At 42.2% G+C, this 23,484-nt stretch overlaps 1 protein-coding gene across 1 annotated transcript in view; it reads right to left on the bottom strand.

The window, feature by feature from the left end:
- Positions 1 to 9,772: 9,772 nt before the first annotated feature.
- Positions 9,773 to 23,484, bottom strand: part of CHIC2 (cysteine rich hydrophobic domain 2) — a 45,073-nt gene continuing 31,361 nt past the window's right edge. The window contains exons 4-6 of the mRNA XM_073645489.1: positions 14,058 to 14,114; positions 13,832 to 13,891; positions 9,773 to 12,376 (exon numbers count right to left, since the gene is read on the bottom strand). Coding sequence (XP_073501590.1) covers positions 12,326 to 12,376; positions 13,832 to 13,891; positions 14,058 to 14,114 — 168 coding nt within the window. The 3' untranslated portion in view covers positions 9,773 to 12,325. The remainder of the gene's footprint in view (positions 12,377 to 13,831; positions 13,892 to 14,057; positions 14,115 to 23,484) is intronic.

Here is a 23,484-nt window from a genome sequence, read left to right as displayed (position 1 = left end):
AAGCGTTTCTGCAGCGTTTTTGCCGCTGCGGAAACGCTTAAAAAACGCATCGTGGGCACACAGCTTAAGTATATAAAGTGGATTTTACAAAAGATTACAGTGCCAATTTTAATGCAAAAAGCGTGTTAGTGATGCATATTGCATCACTAACAACAACCTGGGGGCAGTGTACATGCTCCAATTGACATGACAGGTTGCCTTTAAAGGGAACTTGTTATATGAAATAACACTATTAACCTGCAAATGAAGGGTCAACCTGCAGGTTAGTAGCATTAGGATGGTGCCCGGCCATTGTACTGAAAGTGCGGCACCCGGGAAAAGAAGTAATTACTTAATAGGATTTTTCAGAATCCATGACAGTATTATAGAGAGGGGATCCACCCTTCAAGGACAGGAAACCTACATGATAAAAGGGCAGCACCTCTCCCATGCATCAGTTGGATTACAGAGCACCCCAACGTTTCCTTAAGCACTAAGTCACCCAATACCAGGAATGAACTAGTGCTCATCCATACAAGTGACAGGAAGGAATACAAGGGTGCTGTCATGGGTTCTGAAAAATCCCATTACCGGTAAGTAATTAAGTCTTTCTCTTATCCATGACAGCACCACACCACGGAGAGAATTTAAGAGGAATTAGCATTCAAAAGGGACAACAGCCTGCAGAACTCTTCTCCCAAAAGTGGTATCACAAGAGGACGACAAATCCAGTCTATAGTATTTATAAAAAAGTAGAAGACCACATCACTGCCTTACATATCTGTTCAATGGACACATCCACCCTCTGTGCCCAGGAGGCTGCAACAGCTCTTGTAGAGTGAGCCCTTAAGACTCTCTGGAATAACACTACCATTTATGGAATAAACTAACCTGATGTCATCTCTAATCCAGCTTCAATACTTTTTGATGCTTTGTTTCTTTTCAGGGACCTAGGAAAGGGCTTAAAACAGAGAACTCCCTTTTTTCCAGGACTCCATAACCAATAGTTTATCAGTCACCTTGACGTCTAGAGTATGAAATTTCTCTTCTTTATGATTTTTGGGATTAGCGCAGACTGAGGGAAGAATAACTTGACTCCTATGAAACTTGAAAAGCTTGAATTTAACTGATACTAAGTCTATGGGTTCAAAGGGAGAGTCTAACAGAGTTGTCAGAACCAGATTCAAATCTCATGGAGGAACTTTCAGCCTGGGAATTAGTCTTGACCTGGAGCAAGCTTTAATAAAATGGGAAATCCAACTGTGAGCCCCCAGGGCATAACTATACAGGGGCCAAGGGCAAACACCTGAATTTTAAGGGTGTTGGGGAGAAGTCCCTGCTCTAAATCTTTCTGAAGGAACTCTAGAATGGTACTGACTGGCACTCCATCCCCCAGTTGCCCCTGAAGTAGCTAGAAATTTCCTCCAGGTCCTACACATAGATCCTTGTAGTGATTACCTTCCAAGTCTGGAGCAAGGTGGAAATCAGGTTAGGAGAAAATCCCCTGTCCCTTGATAGCGACCTCTCAAATTCCATGCTGTTAAATGTAGGCAGGCTGCTTGAGGATGCCACACCGGGCCATGGGAAAGAAGATCCGGAAGCTCAGTAGCACCCATGGCTCAGTGACCGACATCAGTCTCAACCAGTAAAACCACGGCCTCTTGGGCTAAAAGGGTGCTATCAGTAGGACTCTCGCCCTGTCTTCCCTGGTCTTCCTCAGGACTGCTGGCATTAGTATCACTGGTGGAAAAGCATATGCTAGATTGTAACTCCGTCTGACAATCTGATTGAAAATTAACTGGTTCAGAGCCCATTCTCCTTGCCTTAGCCAATAGCAGCTTAAGGAGTCCACCTTGCAGTTCTCTTTCATTTTATCTGAAGAGCTGTTAAAGAAAGGAGATGGTTCTCTGCCATTTGAAATGTCACTTCCATCAAGGAACTGGATCAATTTCCTTCCTGATGATTGACGCAAGCCCCTTTTACCAGATTGTCAGAGGATTCTCACATGGTGGCCTTGTAAGCAAAAAAGCCTCTTTACTGCGTGTTCTACCGCAAGTAACTCCTGTTTAAAGAAACAGACTTCTCTTCCCCTGTCCAAATTCCCTGGACCAGGAGATCCTCTAAATTAGCTCCCCATCTCTTTAGGCTTGGGTCTGTGGTAATTATCCTCGATATTTGGTTTACCCAAAGCACCCTTCTATCTAAATTTTCCATGTTCAACCACCAAAAGAAGAGGATGTGTCATTATTAGGGATAACGTTAGTCTCTTTTGCAGACCACCTTCCAAGGTGACTTTGTTCCTCAGAATGTCCCACTGCAACTTTCTGGTATGAAACTGGGCCTATAACACTTCTGGGATACAAGGGGTCTGAAAACCCAAAGCCAGTTTCCCTGAGAGTCATCGTGGGAACTTTTACCACCTCCGATACATGGATGCATATTTTCTCCATCTTGCCATCTGGAAGAGAACATTCTTGATTGATGGAGTCCAGCCTAAGACCTAAAAATACTTGTACTCTTCGGAGCCTTAATCTCAATTTTTTTTGGGGGATTCAAGAGCCACCCTAAGTTCAAAGGTAGCGATGACTGCTTCTAACTGGACATTGCACTGATGAATTAACCGGCCTACAATTAGGAAATCGTCCAAATATGGGACTAACAACGTATCTTTTCTCGAAAGTGAGCTGTCACTTCTGCTATTACTTTTGTAAAGACACGAGGGGTCACTGACAGTCCGAATGGAAGGGCCCTGAACTGGAAGGGTCTGATTTCTCCCTTTAGGGCCAAGGCCACTCCGAGGAATTTCTGGCATTCCACACATATTGGCACATGATAATACAAGTCTTGGTCAGTTCCAGACCAAACTTAACGGTCCAGAAAAAAGCACCTTATTGGCTGATCTTACGGATTCTCTCTTGAACGTCTGAATTTTCAGGAATCTCTTAAGGTCCCCCAAATTGATTATCGTTCAGAAAGTCAGATCTGCCTATTTTTAATCAAAAAGAGAAGGAAATAAAATCCTTCCCCTTCTTGTACAGGTACTTCTAGGAGGATGGATTTTTGCACCAGTTCTAGGACCTCCAATTCCAAGACTAGCCAAGACCGAGGAGACGTCAGCACAAACTTCTGCAGAGAAACAGTATGAAACTCAAGCCTTAGCCTGGATCACAATAATCTGAGAATCCAGCTGCTCAAAGAGATTTCTTCCCCAAGCAGGGAAAAAAAAAAAAAAAGAGGGAAAACCTTCTCCCTACCTGGGGACAGGAGTCAGAGGATTTCTTGCCTTCGTGGACCCAGAACATAAAACCTCTACACTTTTTCCTCCAGTCATCCCAATTATACTGATCTCTGAGGGAGGGGAAGGGGGGAGTCTTCTCCAGTTATATCTTCTCGGAAAGGATTTTTTATCAGTTGGAATGGACAAATTAGGGAATCCTTTCTTGCCGTCTCCTGCTTTCTCCAAAATGTCCAAGGCTGGGCCAAATAAGTATTCCCCTTCCCATGGAATAGAGCATAGCTTTGACTTGGCTTGAATATCCCCCAGCCAGCACTTTAACCAGTGATCTGCGGGTTCCGTTACAGCACCGCCGATCTAGCCGCCAACCTATCTGAACCTGCTGATGCACAAGATAGAAATGCTGCTGACACCCTGCATCAATGGAATTGTGGCTAAAATGCTGTCCCTAGCCACCTTATTCTTCAGCTGACCGTCCAGATGATCCAATCAAACCATAAAAGAACTAGAGGTTCACGTGGCTGAGATGGTGGTTGATTTCAGAGCTCCTGCAGAGGATTCCCAAGTCCTCTTAAGAAAGGTATCTGGGTTTCTATCCAAGGGATCCTTAAGTATCCCCATATCTTCAAGGGGTTGAGTGAACCTTTTAGACAGCCACATCCAACTTTGGGGCTTTATCCCAAGACGACGACAAGGCCTCATCAAAAGGATATTTCCTCTTAAATGCTGAAGGAAATGAACATCTCTTTTCAGGTTTATTCCATTCTTGCCTAACAAGAGCTTGGATTTTCTCATTAACGGGAAAAGTCTGGCGCTTCCTTTGTTCCAGACCCCCCCAAACAGATTTTTGGGCTTTAGGGTCAACAATTCCCATTATGGATCTGACAGCCTTAACTGATCTATCCATTTGTTCTACAGGAAAGCAGTAGGCCCCCTGTACCGCTATCCCATGTCGAAGTAGAAGATTCCAAAGACATATATTCCCCTTCTGACCTGCTGGATTCATCCGAATCTGGGGATAAATCTACTAGGTTTATAGGTCTTCCTACACTTTTCTTCCTCACCCATGACTTAGGGATTTCAGGAAATTCTTGACCTCCGCCCTAATAACGGATGTCAGCTGAGGAGAAGTTAGGGGATTCTTCACAAACGGTCTGCTCAATGCAAGAAGGGCAGTCTTTTCTGCCAAGAGCCAGGCAACTTTTCCTGACAGAACGCACATTCCTTGTGATTAGCCTTCTTTATACACTTGCTAGGTTTTTCCTGACAACAAAATGACAATAGAAGCCCTATTATAAAGCGAACTGTCACAAAGATCACTTACCACTCAGAAGCTAGCAAGTGTACCATATTTTGAATTATATCTCCCGACAGATTCCGTCTGGAGGCTGTGGATTCATCCATCTTGTTGGAGCCGTGGCTCTGCTGGCTGGTTCTACTTTCCGGTGTCATGCTTCCCAACCAGTGCGATTTCCACTGCCACTGACGTTGTTGCCGCCGCTCATGCTACTGCTCCATTCCAAGCTGGAGGGTCTGCGGAGCAAAGGAATCGTTCTGTCGGCGGACTAACCGCATAGGGTTTTAGTCTGTGTCCATCACCTTAAGTGTGTCCATTGCTTAAGTGTGAGAAATGAATTATTCCTGAATTGAACTGAAGGTAACTGTATACTAAGTCACAGTCACACACCCCACCCCACCGGCAAGCATGGTGGAGGAATAGGTTTCCTCCTATAAGATAACTGCTCCTTCACCCAAATCCCACTGCCGCCCTCCGTTACTCTCCCCTCTTTTGAGGTGCACTGTGTGCACATCTACTCCCCCTCCAACTGGCTGTCATTTATCACCCCCAGGATCAACCACCACCTTCTTTAACCACTTCACCCCCTGGCTACTTCATTTCTTCCCCGTTGACATCCCCACTATCCTCATGGGCGACTTTAACATCCCCAATGACACTTCCCACTCATCTGTCTCTAAGCTTTTATCCCTCACTTACTCCTTCGCCTTACACAGTGTCTTCCGCAGCCACCCACAAAGACGGCAACACACACGACCTCATCTTCACCCGCCTCTGTTCCCTATCTAACCACTCTAACTCACCTCTCCCTCTTTCTGACCACAACCTGCTTACAATCTCTACCCTCTTCTCGGCAACAATCCCCACTCCACAAACTTGCACACCCTAGCAGAAATCTTAAACACCTTGACCTACACTCACGCTCATTCCCTTCTCCCTCTTACACATTAGTTCCTTACATGATGCAGATGTTGCTGCCACTTTATACAACACCACAACAGCTGATGTCTCAATTCAGTCACCCCCCTTACACATACCAAAGCTCGCACAATCAACAGACAAACCTGGCACACCAGCCTAACTAAAGAACTGCGACGGGCCTCAAGGGTTGCTGAGCGTAGATGGAAAAGGTCCCACTCCAATGAGCACTTCATCGCATTCAAATAGTCCCTCACTACCTTCAAGTCCACACTCACTGCAGCAACACACACATACTTCTCATCTCTCATATCCTCCCTGTCTCACAGCCCCAAACCGTTATTCAACACCTTCAATTCTCTCCTCCATCCCCCAGTGCCTCCTCCCCCTACTCTTATTTCAGCCGAAGACTTTGCCTCTTTCTTCAAGCAGAAGATTGACACCAAGCTTCTGCCTAAAGTCCCCACAGCCCCTCCCCACACCTACTCAGTCCTCCTCCTCCACCATTATGGAAGATCAACTTTCCTCTTTACTCTCCAAATCACACCTCACCACCTGTGAACTTGACCCAATCCCATCCCACCTCATCCCAAACCTTTCCACTATCTTCATTCCAACCCTAGCCCACCTTTTCAACCTGTCACTAACAAATGGCGTCTTCCCCTCATGCTTCAAACATGCCTCGATCACGCCCATCCTCAAAAAGCCCTCCCTTGACCCATCCTCTCTGACTAGCTAATCACCCCATATCACTTCTCCCCTATGCCTCAAAACTATTGGAACACGTCCATTCTGAAATGTCCTCCCACCTCTCCTCCTGCTCCCTCTTCGACCGCCTGCAATCTGGTTTCCGACCGCACTATTCTACTGAAACGCCACTGACTAAAGTCACCAACGACCTACTAACTGCCAAATCCAACCAACACTACTCTGTCCCCTCCTCCTTGACCTGTCATCTGCCTTCGACATAGTGGACCATTCCCTCTTACTCCAGACTCTCTCTTCTCTTGGCATCACAGACTTGGCCCCATCTTGTATCTCCTCATACCTAACAAACCGGACATTCACTGTTTCCCACTCACACAACCTCATCTCACCCCCTATCTGTCGGTGTCCCCCAAGGTTCAGTTCTAGGACCCCTACTCTTCTCCATCTACACCTTAGGCCTGGGACAGCTTCAAGGCTTTCATTATCACCTCTATGCAGACGACACACAGATCTACCTCTCTGGACCAGATATCTCCTCCCTACTAACCAAAATCCCACAATATCTGTCTGCTATTTCATCCTTCTTCTCTGCTAGATTTCTAAAACTTAACATGGACAAAACAGAAATCATCTTTCCGCTATCTCATTCAACTCCAACTGACCCATCTATCAATGTCAATGGCTGTCCACTCTCCCCAGTCCTTCAAGCTCGCTGCCTTGGGGTAACCCTGGAATCTCCTTGAAACCACATATCCAAGCACTTTCCACTTCCTGCCGACTCCAACTTAAAAACATCTCCCGGATCCGCACATTCCTCAACCATGAATCTGCAAATACACTAGTGCACGCCCTCATCATCTCCCGCTTCAACTACTGCAACCTCCTGCGCTGTGGCCATCCTTCCAACACTCTCCCACCCCTCCAATCTATCCTAAACTCTGCTGCCCGACTAATCCACCTGTCCCCACACTATTCCCTGGCCTCTTCTGTCAATCTCTTCACTGGCTCCCCATTGCTCAGAGACTCCAATTCAAAACCCTAACCATGGCATACAAAGCCATTCACAACCCGTCTCCGCCATAAATCTCTGACCTAGTTTCCCGGTAAATACCCACACGCAACCTCTGATCTTCACAAGATCTCCTTCTCTACTCCCCTCTTATCTCCTCTTCCCACAATCGCATACAAGATTTCTCCAGTGCATCCCTCCTACTCTAGAACTCTCTATCCCAACATATCAGCCTCTCGCCGACCGTGGAAACCTTCAAAAGGAACCTGAAAACCCACCTCTTCCGACAAGCCTACAACCTGCATTAACCATCGCTTCACCATACCACTCCACGACCAGCCCTACCCTCACTCCTCCTGTACCAGTCGCCGTCACGTTTTCTTCAAGATTATTGTAATGGTTTTCTCTATGTATACCCCTTTATCACATGTAAAGCACCATGGAATAAATGGCGCTGTAATAAATAATAGGGCAGCACAGTGGCTCAGTGGGTTCAAATCTCACCAAGGACAACATCTGCAAGGAGTGTATGTTCTCCCCTTGTTTGCGTGGGTTTATTCCGGGTTCTCTGGTTGCCTCCCACACTCCAAAGACATACTGATAGGGAACTTAGATTGTGAGCCCCAGTGGGGACAGTGTCGATATTGCGCTGTGGAAATAATGGCGCTATATAAGTGAGTAAAATAAATAAATTTTAAATGTGTGACCAGCCAGACATAGCACATCCCTCTGCTGATGCCTCTTCTGATCCCACCCAGAAGTGAAGAATCACCTGAGTAAAATGCCAATGGCGCACTCACCAGGGCACACCTTCTCGGTGCGCACCCTGCACATGCGCCGATATGGGACGGGCGGGTAGCCAGCAGACCACAGAAAACAGCCCCTTTACTTGCATCCGCACGCCAGCCAAGTACCTCTCTGGTCCAGCTCCAGCGCTTTCAGGACCCATGCACCGGCCGCAGCAGGAATGGAGCCGCTGCCAGAATAGACCTGCCAGGCCTGGGTAAAACTTATCTACTTTCGGTACAGTCTACAAATTCGGACAAAGGCTCCCCCCATGAAGGACAGGAAACCAACTGATGAAGGGAGCGATGCTGCCCTTTAATCCTGTAGATAGACCTTGAAGGGCGGATCCCTTCTCTCCATTATGCGGTAATGGGAGAGGAAAAAAAAAATGTTTGACTTTATTCCTCCAGGGAGCTACCAGCTTTCAGTCATACAGGTGTGCTGGGGCAGCTACAGTCTATGCTCACAGCATTGTGATTGGCAGTTGTAACCACGCCCCCAACACTTTGACTGTCGGCTCTGCAGTGAATCAATGCAAATGCCAGCTGTCAAAGTGCCAGAGCTTACAGCTGCCACTCAATGCGCCGGCACGCCTATATAACTGAAAGCCAGCAGCTTTTGTAAGGAATATAGTTAATTTTCTCCTGAAAGCTGCAGGCTAATACCGTTCTGAAACTGCCTGGCACCCACACTTCTAGCCCTGCTGCCGGAGGAAATGAACTTTATTTCTCCCGGCAGAGGGATGGCACCAGCATGGCTTCAGTCACCGGCACGGACTGAAAGCAGGATCAGCATTAGGGCCAGCTACCAGTCAGTGCCAGGGACACGGTTACAGCCGCCGCTTTCTATACAAAGAGCGGTAACTGAAGCAACGAGCCTGCTGGGGAGAATAAAGTTAACTTCCTCTCGGCAGCGGGGCTCTCAGTGTGCGCACCACATTGTGTCAGAACACTATTAACCTGCAAATTAACCCCATGTATGCAGGTTTGCCCAATAGAGAAAAATGGCAATAAAAAAAAAAAAATGTAAAGCTGATCCTGTTTCAGACTACGCCCATATTGGGGATATTTGAAATACACATAGGCTTTTTTCACAACGCTAAATGATACATTTCCCCTAAACATTTGTACATATGTACAATGTCCTATTAAAAAGCTGATCTTATGTAGGCTATTGGGCTCACTAAAGGGCCCCCAAACCATAAGTGTCAGGATATGCAGGGGGGGGGACCCATTTTCCAGTCCCTGACTAGTATACAGTAGATTAATTTAGTTGATGGTTTCATGCCATCTGCCTTAGGGTCGAGGGACTTGACTAAATGATAGCAGGTTGCCTTTAGAAGCATCCAAAAGTCACCATACTCTAAGAAATATTGGTCTAATGACCATTCTAAAATGATTGAAGGGGTTTTCCACTGTCACAAAACATTTTCATACACACAAAACAAATTACTCACTCTCCCCGGGTCCAGCACTAGCTCTCTGCAGCGGCTCTGTCTACCTCAGAACAGCCACTTAGCTCAGTGATTGGCTGCAGCGGGTGCTGTGTGCTATAGCTGTGATGTCACATCTGCAGCCAGTACACAGACAGGAGCAGCGAAGGAGAGCGGACGCTGAATTGAGAAGGATAAACCTGCAGTGTGTGTTAATTCATATATATGAAAGAGTTAGGGGCCAAGTTTATAAAGAAAAAACACCCTCGATAAGAATTTCATTCATTCTTTGCATAAAATGGGAAAAAGGTAAATAAACCCTTGCAAACATCTGACTATTCCATTTCAAAATGCTTTACTAAATGATCCTTCTTAATGGTTTAAAAAATTCAAATAAATACAAACCAATTAATTTCTTATTCTTTATTTTTTTTTCATTTTAGTAGTGTACAAATGGCAAAACATAACTAAAGCAAAGCATCTTACAGCAACATACAGACATCTGAGAATTTGTAGAACTGATTTTCCTTGAATAATATAGGCAGTGCATTCCGTTGCCAGCAGTGGTTATGCACCCAAAGAAAGGGACAAAATATTAAAGGATTTAATGGGCTATCCAAGATGTTTTTATGAATGACCACAAAGCAGGTAATGCATTCACTTGATTAAACTAACATTCACCTCTCAGCAGTGAAATCACCACCACAACCACTACGGTGGTCCCGTCAGTCTTTGTCAACTGCCCTTTAGTGTTAATATTCCAACCACCCACACAACAGTTACAGACAGACAATCACAGCAGGTCAGGTGTATGGTCAGAAAGTCATTACCACTGGGCAGGTCACAAAAACCAGTGGGACCATTACTGCGAGGGGGATTTACCAGGTGAGTCCAGATTATTTTAGTATTCCAATGCATTCCATGCTTCCAAAAAGGATCTTGGACAATTGCTTTAACAATTGGAGCAAAAATTATTTCAAAGGCATGAAAAGGTTAGGAAGCTTGACAAGCTCATACCACCCACACTCTGTTAGTGCTGGCTTTACTTCTGTTAGTGATAATATTAAGCAAAAACTTTAAAAAAAAAAAAAAGTCACAAGATGTCATTAAGATTTATCCAAGAGGGGGAGGGAGTGATCCTGACATCTGTAGTTAATAAATGTAACACATACCAATGTATCTGTGAATGAGGAGTTCTCATGGTGATATTCATTGAGGAATCCAAGATAAATCTCATTTTTCGATTTCACAGTGGTAACAAAAGTGTCATTATTTGTCATTTTAAATAGAATAGTGATAATGACCATTTAGTTCTCATTTTATATAAAGGATCTGAAGTTAAAATGCTGCACATTATATACCACAGATATATAACTAATTTTAGAATATAAAAATGTTCAGACAACATCCAAGTAAAGAAAAAGAGGCATACTATATCTGATGAGACTCAATTATGTGTACGGAGTTCATTATGTGACAGAGCATCTTCTTGGATTCACTCTGAGCTTCCTAAGCAAAAGTAAACCAAAAGGATACATGTAAACAATGACATTTAATTGGCTGTGTCTAACATGCAAATTCTTGGGTGACCCGTAAGTGAAGTGATTAAAGGGAATCTGTGAGCAGAAAATGACTGTTTAAACCAAGCACAGGCACTTGATTTAACCTTGGCATGGCTGAGTAGTTTGGTGCACAACCAAACCAAATTGTTTTCAATCTCCCTCCTCTGGCTCCTGTCTAGAACAGTCCATCAAAGAAGAAGATGGAGATATATGGGAAACCAGTAGGTAGGAAGGTGCACTTACCCGCTTGGCCAAGTCAAAAGGTGCACAGAGTGCCGCTCATGGTTTAAACAGTCAATTTCTGCTAATAGACAACATTTAAGGATACTTGGTACAGGCAATCAAAACAGCAAATGGAAAAGTTTCCTAGTCCAAAAATAAAATGGTTGTCCAAGATTTTAATAAAAAATGTCCAGAAATCAGGGGTTGTGATAAAATAACAAAATAGCTTATACTACCTTAAAAAAAACTCCATTATTCCTAGCAGTCTTTGTTAGGAATCTTGCAGTAATAAAATTCCAATTACCTGCATATGACTGCTGCAGCCAATTACTGACCTGACGCATGACAGTCATGGTACCACTACTGCTGAAGCCAGTGATTGTCTGCAGTGGTTACATGCCACAAGATACCATGACTGCAGGACAGGTAAAAGCTGGCAGAAGGACTGGACTGGCGTTAGTCGATTTACCACGTAATTAAAGGTTTTGTTATTTCATCGCATATACTGCTATCCAGACATTTTATTTAAAACCCCTGGACAACTCCTTTAAGACAAGAATATGGCAAGTGTGGTCCTGAGCTCCAGCATTATGCATCATAGACATTTTCCACATAGTAGATCAGTCAACAACGGATCAGCTACAACTTTTTTCCAGGGCATCCTCATCAGAGCCAGCTGACAGGATCATCATGATAAGCAGACAATGGTTCCTAATGGTGCAGTGAAATCTTGGTTCCCAAAAGTGTGACATGGGAAGTGGGGATGGGGGGGGGGGGGGGAGGGGAAGAAAAATAATTACCCACATTAGCACTGTGAAACCTACATTTAAAACAAAACAAAAAACTATAAATATCTACAGGGAATGAAGTCTATATAGAATGTGAGAAGATGGTCACTGAGGTCTTTTCTTTATTGGTGAAGCTATAAAGCACTTAAATGATGAACTGGGTGAAGTAGTGTTTTTAATAGGGGATAAATAAAAACAAACTTACATTCCTTGAAATAAGGAACAAGCCAACAAGATTCAGTAGAATCTTTGCTATGTCACCACTGGGAAAATACCAAGCAAGGCACCATCGGAAATACAAGTTAAGTCGAACAAGTCCTTGTGGAGAGAGAGAAAAAGCACTAAGAAAAGGGAAAGGAAAAAAATGGGCAGAAATAAAGAAAAGACTGCTAATCTGGTCGAAAAATTGGCGTCTTTGGTAAAAATTCTATCAAGATGACCTGTGAATAGAAAAAGGAAAAGTCATCACCTTTCTGCTTCATGCATCATATCAGCAGTACAAAAATGTAACATTTATTTTCCACTTAAAAGCTATAGAACACAGAATTTCATTGAAAAAAAAGGCAAGGAAAAAGGTCAAAACGAGCAAACAAAAAGTAAACTCTCAAGTCCCGAGTCCATTAGTTGACGCTCCACAGCGGGTGTCTTAGAGTAATAAACAACAACACTGTGAGCTATGAAAAGAGGCATACAAACATATGGTTGAGAGGTCACTAAATCTGTTAACGCAAGCACCAGCTAATTATTAACCGATGATCTAAGTAATACAGTTCATCACGTTTGGATCACAAAACAAAAGGACAATTCCTTTGATAGCACCTTTACAATGAAAGTATGCCTTACTGCTAATCATGGCCTTTTTACAACTAATTAATGGCCTAGTGTCAAGGGGTCTATTGTAGATTTCCCCTTATGAATATTGATTCACTTTAGGAGGGTAATTAATTACAACATGGAATGTAAGGGTTAATCCACTGCCAGAGTAAAACGGAGTTCAATACAAATGAGAGAAAAGTTCAGTAGGTGACAGCGAGAAACTTTATTTTTTTCATGATCAAAATTTTTTTAGCCTCATTTCTACCCCTACACCACCAAAAAAAGCTGATCATTGTTAGTATAGATATAATCTACACATGATCAGAATGAATTCTAATATACATTACACCAGAAGAAACTTCTACTTTTATATAAATTAGTTATGACTATGTAAATTGCAATTTATACTTTTTTAGAAGAGAATTTAAAATATAAAAAATATTATATCAGATATAATAAATAAAGCAGTGCATGTATGAATACAAGATTAATAAAATATAATTACAAATAAAGATTAATTATGTTTGCTTCAAATTTTATTTAAACTCATCAAAACGACCAACAATGGCAGAAATTATTAAAACAATTGTTTATCCCGGAATAAACCAGATACCCGGCCAGCTCACAAAGACAAAAGACAGAAAAAAAGAACCATTAAAAGGAGGAGAAAGTCTTTATGCCTCTGATGAATTATCCTACCAGAGTGAACTTGAATATGGCCATTTAGTATAATGCTAATCAAGTCTCAGACGTGCTGTGCACCCAAAGATATGCTTATCTTTCTTACAGAATCGAAAAATTTCACACCCCATCAATGCACGCCCGAGCTGCTTTATTTTAGCAATTAATTTATTATTTTTCTCAACAGCGCAGTGAAGACTTGTCTCCGCGGCCTTCATAACTTTATAAATCAGCCCTACGCATTACTCTGGGCAATTGTGAACCGTAGAAAATCCTTCCGCTCGGCTGATTAAGCTCTTGACACCTTTACTGATTAATAATCAACGAAAAGAATAAGATCAGAGGCAAAATAAATGATCATTTAATAGAGAGACTCACAAAACAGCCCTTTAACTTACATATTCCATCATGTTATTGGTTTCACATTTCCTTTTGCTCAGCCTCCAGTGCAAGCACAGCTGGAAAAGAGGGATAGTAAAAGAAGAAAAATGAGCTCCGCTGGACTGCAGCACACACATTAGACCATTTATCCACCTTTCATATTTTTTGCCTAACAAAAGCATCTGTTTCCATACTGTGCAATTCAGACTTCAACACTGCGAAGTTGCTCCCTGCGGTACTCACCTTGTGGTATAACCTATTGTTTTCCCATTCCAATAACTTCTCAATCGATCTTCGTGTCTGGAAGACAAATGAGGGACAATTTTACCCTTCAGTAGCTTAAGAGATAAAGAAAAAAAAATACATACACTTTGCAGCTGTTTATTGCAGGAGACCATTCATGCTATGGGACAGTGGCTGGGTTTGGGGTGGTCTATAATGTTCACAAAGGGATCCTGTTAAATAGTAACTCACACCATAATAGATATAGTTACAGGGGGACCAAAGGATTCACTGAAAACAACTTAATGCATCTCAATAGTCCATAAACTTGCCCCTAATTAACCGTATATAGTATAAATGCATCACTGAAGTCACTTTACACTTGGTATGAGAACAGTTACATGGCCTTCTTAGGTCAATGGAATATTCTTATATTTTTTTATGCCTACATAAGGAAGCATAGGCTAGTACAGGATAACAGGCTCGTTTAGCTTTTAGTGCTTCGTTTTAGTTGGTATGTTGTTTATGGGTTATCTGACATGTTGACTGTTTCTTCTCAATGCATAACATGGACTCAATGCAGTCTACATTTCCCATGATGTCTCAGGCTCTACAGAGGGAGCATACTAACATTGCACTAGCTCTGCTTTGAATCCTACCTGAAAGCATAAGTAATTGATCATAAAACTGCTGAACACTGTAGCGTCTTAATGTATACAATGTAAAGTGTTTTCAGATTCTCTCTGCCTCCTGCTTGTGATGGGTTTCTCCCTAAACTTTTGTAAGCAAAAAAAAAAAAAAAGGGGGGCAAGCTAAAAACACACTCCAATATCAACGGGTTCAGCAGACAGTAATGTGTATGAATGTACAGGACAATTTAGGGGGAAGTTAAGGATCCGGTGTGTCCAATTTCAGAATATCGGTCCTTTTTGTTCTCTTGTGATCTGAGAGCCGCCACCAGGCATGTCTGGCAGTGGCTTATTCCCAAAAGTGTTTCAGTGTATGAGGGAACTTGGCCAGGATGGCAGCCGGCTGTAATCAGCAGTACCATTGCTTGACCGACAGCCATCTAATGTGCGTGGTGGGCTATAGAAAGCATTGGAGATGCTGCACACAATAATTCTTCATATAGACAGTCAGTGATGGGAGTTTTATAACACCTTGTATAAACTCCCCTACTATATCAATGCTCTCAAATAAATTAGAAATATGTTCAGTTGTATGATGGACATACAGAGAAACTGGTGGAGCTGCTGGAAAGGGCTGTCATGAGCTATCCATTAGGGGAAGTCATCACAGACCAATTTTGGCAGTAATGAGCAGAAGGAGGAGCAAACAGTGATCCGGCATAGTGATAAATATATTCACTGTTTCTGGCCTTTGTCGTGTACATCTGTATTAGGAATGGCTGGTTGCGTTCCTGATGAAATACACTATGCTGCCTAGGTATATCACACTGTGAATCACATGAAGTCAGAGACTGACCTGTCTAAAAGAGCATGTACTAACTAGACTATTAGACAATGACCCAGCTGTCCATAATAAGAGTTCAATAAGGTATAGTTTAGCGGAGCATTAACAAAATTACACATCTAGAATATTTCAGGTGAAGTACCAATACAAGTGCCAAAAATTACTCAAGTGCTAAAGTTCAGACATAATTCCATAATAGGTATTTACAGACTTTCAGTAAAATGGTTAACACGATGTGGTTACAGACTGGCCTAAATGTACAAGTACAGAAGCCATTTAGTCTGTAATAATTATGAGGATAATGTTCTACTTGTGTCATGGTAATAACATCCTAACCTGGCCATAAAAATGTGACGTTAGTTGGCTATAACATTATTTTTATTGTACTATTTCATTGTCTGACACTATCCAGGAAGCCCAGTATGTCATCAAGAAGTCCTTATAGACACACACAATATAAAGTCATGATAAAACTAATCCTATGGTATGACGTTTCAGGACATTTAAAAAACCAGATCCATAGAAAGTCTTAAAATAAGGTAAAACCTCAGATAAATACCATCACATAAAAATGTACTCCTCCAGTAACAAAAACTTGGCCAAAATGCAGAAGCATTGGGTGGACAATTAAGCACACACTTACTGCTTCAATAGGAATTAAAGGGGTTGTCTGGTACTTTATTTTTGTATTTTTTTTTTAAGTTGCCCAGTGTATTCAGCATGTGGGCATAAGTATCTCTGTAAATACCTTGTGTTGCAGATACTGCCTGTGAGCGGCGCTATCGGTGGCCACTCACAGGCATCACGTGACCCCCGGCGGCAGCCGGCTCTGACATCCGCTGACTCACGACAAGTCCAGGCAGCAGCCGAGGGTCCCTCTTCCGCGTTCCACCAGTGGCTGCTGTGTTGTGGGCGGGGTTATTCCCCTGCGTCACACCCGGCATCCACCGCGCGCTCTCCCTCTCCCCATTCATTGGGAAAGCGCGCGATGGATGCTGGGTGTGACGCATGGGGTGACCCTGCCCACAACACAGCAGCCACCACGGGGCCATTTTCAAACAATTTGGAGTTCATCATTTTATAGTGAGATTAACAACAAATGGAAAACATTCAAAACAGTTAATCTTTCCAGCAGTGGATGCCCCAGAAAACTCACCCAAGGTCAGACTGTGCAGTGCTCATAGAAATTACAAAAAAACAAATACAGCTCCAACCCTAAAAGGACTTGGCATATTAAATGTTCAATTTTACGACAGTACAATTAGAAAAAAAGACTGAACAAGTAGTGCTTGTTTGAAAGAGTTGCCAAGAGAGTTTTTTTTCTTCTAAAAAGAAAAAAAAAACAAAAAAAAACAGCACCGGCCAACTAAAGTTGGAATAGCTGCATGTCAACAAACCAAAATCCTTTTGGAAAAGTGTACTTTGGACAGACGAAAGCAAAGTGGAGATGTTTGTCCATAATGTCCTGCACCACAATTGGGGAAACCAAAAAGCATACCACCACAAACACCTCACAGCAACCAGGGCTGTGGAGTCGGTATTCCAAACCACCGACTCAGACTCCTCAATTTCCCTGACTTCCAACTCAAACTGCGACTGCACAGCACTGGTAGGAGGAGCCTCACTACTGAGCGTGTACATAAAGTGCAGCACAGATTCATCTCAACTAAAAGCAGAGATCCTTAGATCAGGAACAGAACAGACATTTATACGACATTTCATAACTTTCCCAAATTCTAATGAAAAGATTTACAGCACAGCCTACATTATACTACTATACCCAATTTATTATACATTTTAGGAGTCAGAGTCGGTACATTTTATACCGACTCCAAGTCCAACTCCACAGCCCTGATAGTAAATGTCATGTATAGTGGTGATGGGGTGATTACTTGGGCTTGTTTTGCAGCCAGAGGTCCATGGCACTCTGCAGTCATTGAATTGGCCATGAGCTCCCCTGTATAGCAAAGTATTCTAGCTTCAAATGTGAGACCATCAATCCAAATCTTAAAAATTGTCTAAAATTGGGTCATGCAACAGTAAAATAATCCAAAACACACCAGCAGATCATCAGAATGGCTGAAAAATAAAAGAATCCAGATGTTGCAAAGGCCCAGTCACATTTCAGACGTCAAGCCAAATGAAAAGCTGTGGTGGCACCTTAAGGAGATGTGCATAACAGAATGCCCACAAACCTCAATGAACTTATTTAATGTTTTAAAGAAGAGTGGGACAAAATTCTGACAAAGATGTAAGAGACTGCAAGTCAGAGAAAATAACTACTTCTAGTTATTAATGCTATAGGTGGTTCTGCAAGCTACTGATTCATGGGGTGGACTTAATTTTTCACATGTCGTGAAACTGTGAATAAGCAACTCAAGTCAGTCTTGCTCAAAAGAGATGGGTTGCAGGTGTCATGTGACACGGCCTATTATCATCTATGAAGAGGGGAGGAGTGAGCAGCAGAGAAGAAAAAAAAACATTGTGCAGAGCTTTGTAACAAGTGTTTTAGCTCACATCAGAGGTTGATTCAGATCAGCAAAGCTGAGCTCTGCTGTATAATGTCCTCCATGTTGCTGCAGCTTGTCTCGGAGTTAAAAAAAAAAAAGTCAATTAAGAGCAGGCATCCCCTCTCTGTGCAGTCTATGGAAATCATTACAGCTCATTCATCTCCCCTCCCCAGCACACAGCGGAGTGTAAGTTACAGATACAGCATGGAGAGGGGAAAACTGGCGAGAAATCAGAACAGGAGTCACATAATGGCACCTTATCTGAATAGATACTTGTAAGCAGTTATCCTTTATTATAATAACTGGCAGACCCAGAGTGATGATTTCATCAAACACGACCCATTAACAAAAATGCTGTCAAACGTCTCTAAACGACCCCACAACCTTCCCTGGGCCCCCTCTCGCCCATCTGAACTAAACTGACGCCGCTGCATCCTTTACTAAGCAGTTACTGATTTGGATCCAACAATCCAAAAGTTCAGTCAGGACTTTTGGCTAGAAAGTTGGGTCCTTTAGGATGGCCATCAGGGATGCTTTCTTTTACTTTTCTTACATAAAGAACAGTCACATACTAGTGATAGATTAGTCACCATGAAGCTGATAGTTAGGCCATATAAACTCATGGACAAATCCTAAAAGGATAAAGCCAAACTGATCAAGGTCACAAAATCTAAAAATAAGAATGTGAAACTGCTATAGTACATACAGTAAATTCTGACTAGTGCTGGTAAAATCACTTTACCACATAGTGAACTAGAAAAACAGGAAAAAAAATTCAAAGTGCGCTGAAACTGAAACCCCATTGACATTGATTTTTGGGAATTATTTTTACAGCGTACATTATGCGGTAAAAGACATGGCAATATGATTCTCCTCGTCAGCAAGATTACGGCAATACCAAATATGTCCAGTTTTTTTATTATTTTAGGTGTTGAAAAAAAAAAATTCTGAAAATATTTTTTTTATTGTTTTGCTATTTTCCGAAACCCATAAGGCTTTCATTTTTTGGTCAATAGAGCTGTGCAAGGGCTTATTTTTTTGTGGGGCGAGACAACTGCTTTATTGATACGATTTCTGGATGCAGTGATACATTTTTTTTTTTATCTTTAGTTTTAATGTGGTAAAACTAAACTTGAACTTGTTTTTTTTCTTTACACGATTCACTACATTTGCTCATCCCCTTAGGGTTAATGATCCTGCCTTTATCTGATTGCTTGCACTATATACAGCAATGCCACACTACTGCTGCATATAGTAATAGTCATGATCTCCTTTGAAGGCCAGCTACAGGCAGGCTTTTAAGGTAGCTTCGTATTTTCATAGCATAGCAACATAGTCTTAGTAACCCACGATCACGTCACGGGAGCACTGATGGAGGCAAGGAATGACGCACCTCTATGCCAGCGCGCTGTTAATGCTGCAGTTGGAGATTGACAGCTGAATTTAACAGGCCAACAATCGCAGGCAGAGCTCAGCTAAACCCAATACAGCCAGAACCTGCCTTTAAATGTAACACACAGCCATCACTTGCCAGGTATGGGTCAAGCTCAACTAGTGAAGTCGCTCCATACACCGGCTACTGATTTATGCCATACATGTACAGTGGATGTCGGTAAGGGGATAATACAGGTGAAACATGCCAGCATTTCAGCAGCCAATCTGTTGGAAATCATTAAAGGGGTTGCCCACTACTAGGACAACCCCTCTTCATGCCCCTCACTTGGCCCTCATAAAATAATAAAGTATATAGTCTGCTCCCGTGAGTGTCTTCAGTCGTGGTCCTGGTGCTGCCATGCTGTTGTTGTGACACCTGATGCCGGCGCCCAATCTGCCTGAGCCTTTGAACGAACTGAACCTGAAAAGGAACTCCGGGCTACAGCTGATCTCTGACTTCTTTATGTTCAATTCCACAACAGGCGGGGACAGTGACGCCAGCGCTGATTGGGCGCCGAGCACACGTGTCACAACAAAAGCACGGCAGCCCTGGGATCGTGAGTGCCGACACCGTGGGAACGGCGCCAGCACAGGAGGAGAGTATAGGCTTTATTATTTTATGAGGCCAAGCGAGATGCATGAACAGGGGTTGTCCTAGAAATGGACAACTTCTTTAAGAACACAGTCATCATTCTCGTATAATTTTAAATCAATGGTTGGCTGAGATGGTCAAAATCAGCTATTTCAGACAAATTAATGTGAACGTCCTGCAAAAGTAAAATTCTTAAGCAGTTCCCCATACACATTAGATGAAGGTGGACAGAACCTGTCAACTATCGGATGTGTAGGATAGCTTTCTGACTTTCCCTTAACAGAGGCGGTCAGAGAAGAGCAGCCAATCTTTTTGTTTTCAGGGGAGGTAACCTGTGGCTTGTGGTTTCAGGCAGCAGCTTTCTCTCTGTTGAAAACACATGAATGTTCGACCAATCACTAATGTGTATGGGGAAGTTGGTAGAAATAGCTGTCTGCCAAGTGAGCGTTTGGCCAACAGCCATCTTATCTGTATGGTGCCAGCTTTAGACAGACCATTAATTGTCTGCTGTTTTTTTCATACCAAAGATCTGACAATCAAGACGGAATACTGATCAGAAAGATTAAAATACACTTTGGTCCCACTTCATCTTTGATGTTTCCGGAGTAATTTGCTCCTTTTAGTGGCTTAGCATTTGCACCTTATTCTCTATACATTTCGCTCCCCGTTTTAAATTGTCCTTTTTTTTGTATCCAGAGGTTTTATACAGATTCATGAAATGTGAATTTTACCATTTTATTTCTGAGTGCAACTCACTCCAGTTCCTTCTTGGAATAAGGTTTCTGGAAAAAATTTTTAGACAAATTATTTTTGATGTTTAACAGTCTCAAATCCACTTAAAGACAAAAATAAAAAGCTCTTTATTCTGAGCAAAATTCAGAACTCAGCAAATACAACAAGACAAAAATAAAAAGGCGATTTCAAGAAATCGCAAATGGGGAGTTGGTCTCTAAGGCCATGTTCACACGTTGTGTTTTTGTGCAAATTTTTATGCAAATTTTAAGCAGCGTTTTACAGTACCAGCAAAAGCTATGAGGTTTTAGAAATCTCATGCACACATTGTCTTTTTTTTCCCTATCTGAATTGGAAAAATGCTGCGTTTTTGAAGACTGCAGGATGTGACTGTTTTTGCAGCATTTTTACCCATAGAAAGCAATGGTTTAGTGCAAAAAAAAAAAAGCAGGTATCAGGTTTTGCTGCATTTTTGGTGAAAAACCTCAGGACGTTGCATCATGGGCTTTTTTATGCACTAAACTTTATCAGCATGCACAAGAGACAAATGTCAAAACACGCAGCAAAAACACAGCAAATATGCAGCAAAACATGCTTTTTGTAAGCAGCTTTTTTTTACTGCCAAGAGAGCAGGTTTGGCCTGCAAAAAAAAAAAATGCAGCCAAAAAGCTACATATGAACATAGCCTGGGCTTGCAAAAAGTAACAATTAGTGACCTGAATTTGCAGCTCAAGACATTTACTTGCATGTTCAGGCAACAACAAAAAAATAACCTCACAAACTATTTTAACCAGATTAGTCTGCAATGGTTCATACATATTTTCAATTTCCAAACAATAGTCGGATGAAATAGTTATATTGTTTAGGCCAACAGTTACCTTGGCATTTTCATAAACACCGTAAAGTTTACACTTATTCTACATACAGAGGCAAAGCTTCAGTATTTGTTCAGTCTTCTACTCTGTCATTTTCTTTGTAATTATTATTCCATATGGCACAGTTTTCAGATAAAGAAGGATTTCATACCAGATCAGTTTTCTTTCCATTCTTGCATGTAGCATAGCCCACAATGGTTTGTTTAGATGTGGGCGCATCACAGGAGACTAAGACCAGAGAGCATAAATTATGATGCCAGGTGTTGAAAGCAAGCAAAAGCTGCAGGTGCAAAGTGACAGCTCAGCCGTGGGTGCAGCTGCAGTGTGGGATGAGAAAGGAAGACCCCGTACTGCACCACACTGATCGCAGCAACAAACAAATGTTATGTAAAGCTGCATCATTGCCTCCAACCCTGGAGAGGTTTCCTCACATTAACAAATCAGCAAGTAACTTTTCATATTTCCTGCCCAATGTTAACATGCAATTAAGTCCACTAAATAATTACCCTTCGCTTGCAATAAAAACATAATCAGTGCGATTACCAATTAGAGCTCAATTGAACTAAATAGCTAACGGGACTCCTGGGCTCTTCAGAGATAGTTTGTTCGAGTGGGAACCTAAGAGTTTACTTTGGACATGAGTGTCACTTTTTAAATTTATTACATTCATTATGTGAGCATTTCTGGAAAGTGAAACAGTGCCCCGAGCTTACAAAGATCAGCAGACCCTGCTTGTTTTTTTGTAAAGATAGTCTTTTAGAGGCTGTTCCCCTTTTAAATGAAAATGGGGCTGCAGCTATGGTCACACTTTGTGTTAATTTAGTTGCCAGTCAGCTTCAAATCAAAAGAAAATAAGGCTGTGGAGTGTAATTAACATTCAGTTCAGTCGTTTTGTCCCTTGTCTAGCCCCAAGCTTTGTTCAAATTGCCATCTGAATGCTGAAGGCTGTAGGGAAATCGATTTGATTCTAATCGCACCATGAAAAGAACATGATCTAACTGCTTTCAGCCCTCCGTAAATCTGTACTGGGTCTTTAGCACAATGCAACTTCCAATTTAGAAAGCACTGAATGTCTCGTCAATGACTTTGTGAAGGGGTAAGACGAGGAAAAGAGGAGAAAAAAAATATGGGGTGGGGGTAAGAGGGGTGGAGAAGAAAAAAAAAAGAAAAAAAGGGAAAAAAAGAACAAGGAGCAGACATAAAAATTCCAATAGTTGTTTAAGCATTACAGTTCATTTGCATCACAGCAAACCTGAAAAGGGCTGACCCCTTAAACCGCCTCTCAAGTCTATGAAGTTGTAGGGTTGACAAGCTTATATTGACAGAAGCTCATTGACTCTGAAAGGCTACTCTATCAATGGTGCAAAATGGCAATAGGTTCTATGCTGAGCAGGCATCTGCCTGCCCTCCCGATGCTTAATCAATGGCACGGGATTAATACATTAAAAATGTAAATGCCACTTTAGCACTACCTGTTTATAAAAGTATTACGGGTCCTCCTCTACATAGTCCGTTTTAATTTTTTCACATGTGACGACAAAGAAATGCCTTGGGACACTTAAACACCCATGCCTTTCTTTTACTTCTTGATGGATTGCAAAGAGGGGGATCCTAATGGTACCATTATAAATGTCTACGATCATTGTAAAAGTCCTGCATGTGCCATTATTTCCATTCTATTGCAATGAATCATAGACCAATGCCTTTCTGTACACACGTTTCTCAGAGGCATTGCTACAGAGCCACTAGTGCTCTGCGACATGTAAGAGACTGCTGTACCAGTGCAGAAGTGACGAGCGAGTATTCTTTACTGGAAACAATACAAGGAAACA

This window comes from Phyllobates terribilis, unplaced genomic scaffold (assembly GCF_046119375.1).
Source record: "Phyllobates terribilis strain yellow unplaced genomic scaffold, ASM4611937v1 Scaffold_1__5_contigs__length_1240528914, whole genome shotgun sequence".
Lineage (NCBI taxonomy): Eukaryota > Metazoa > Chordata > Amphibia > Anura > Dendrobatidae > Phyllobates > Phyllobates terribilis.
The sequence above is the reverse complement of the archived record's forward strand: the minus strand, read 5'-3'. Positions and strand labels throughout refer to the sequence as shown.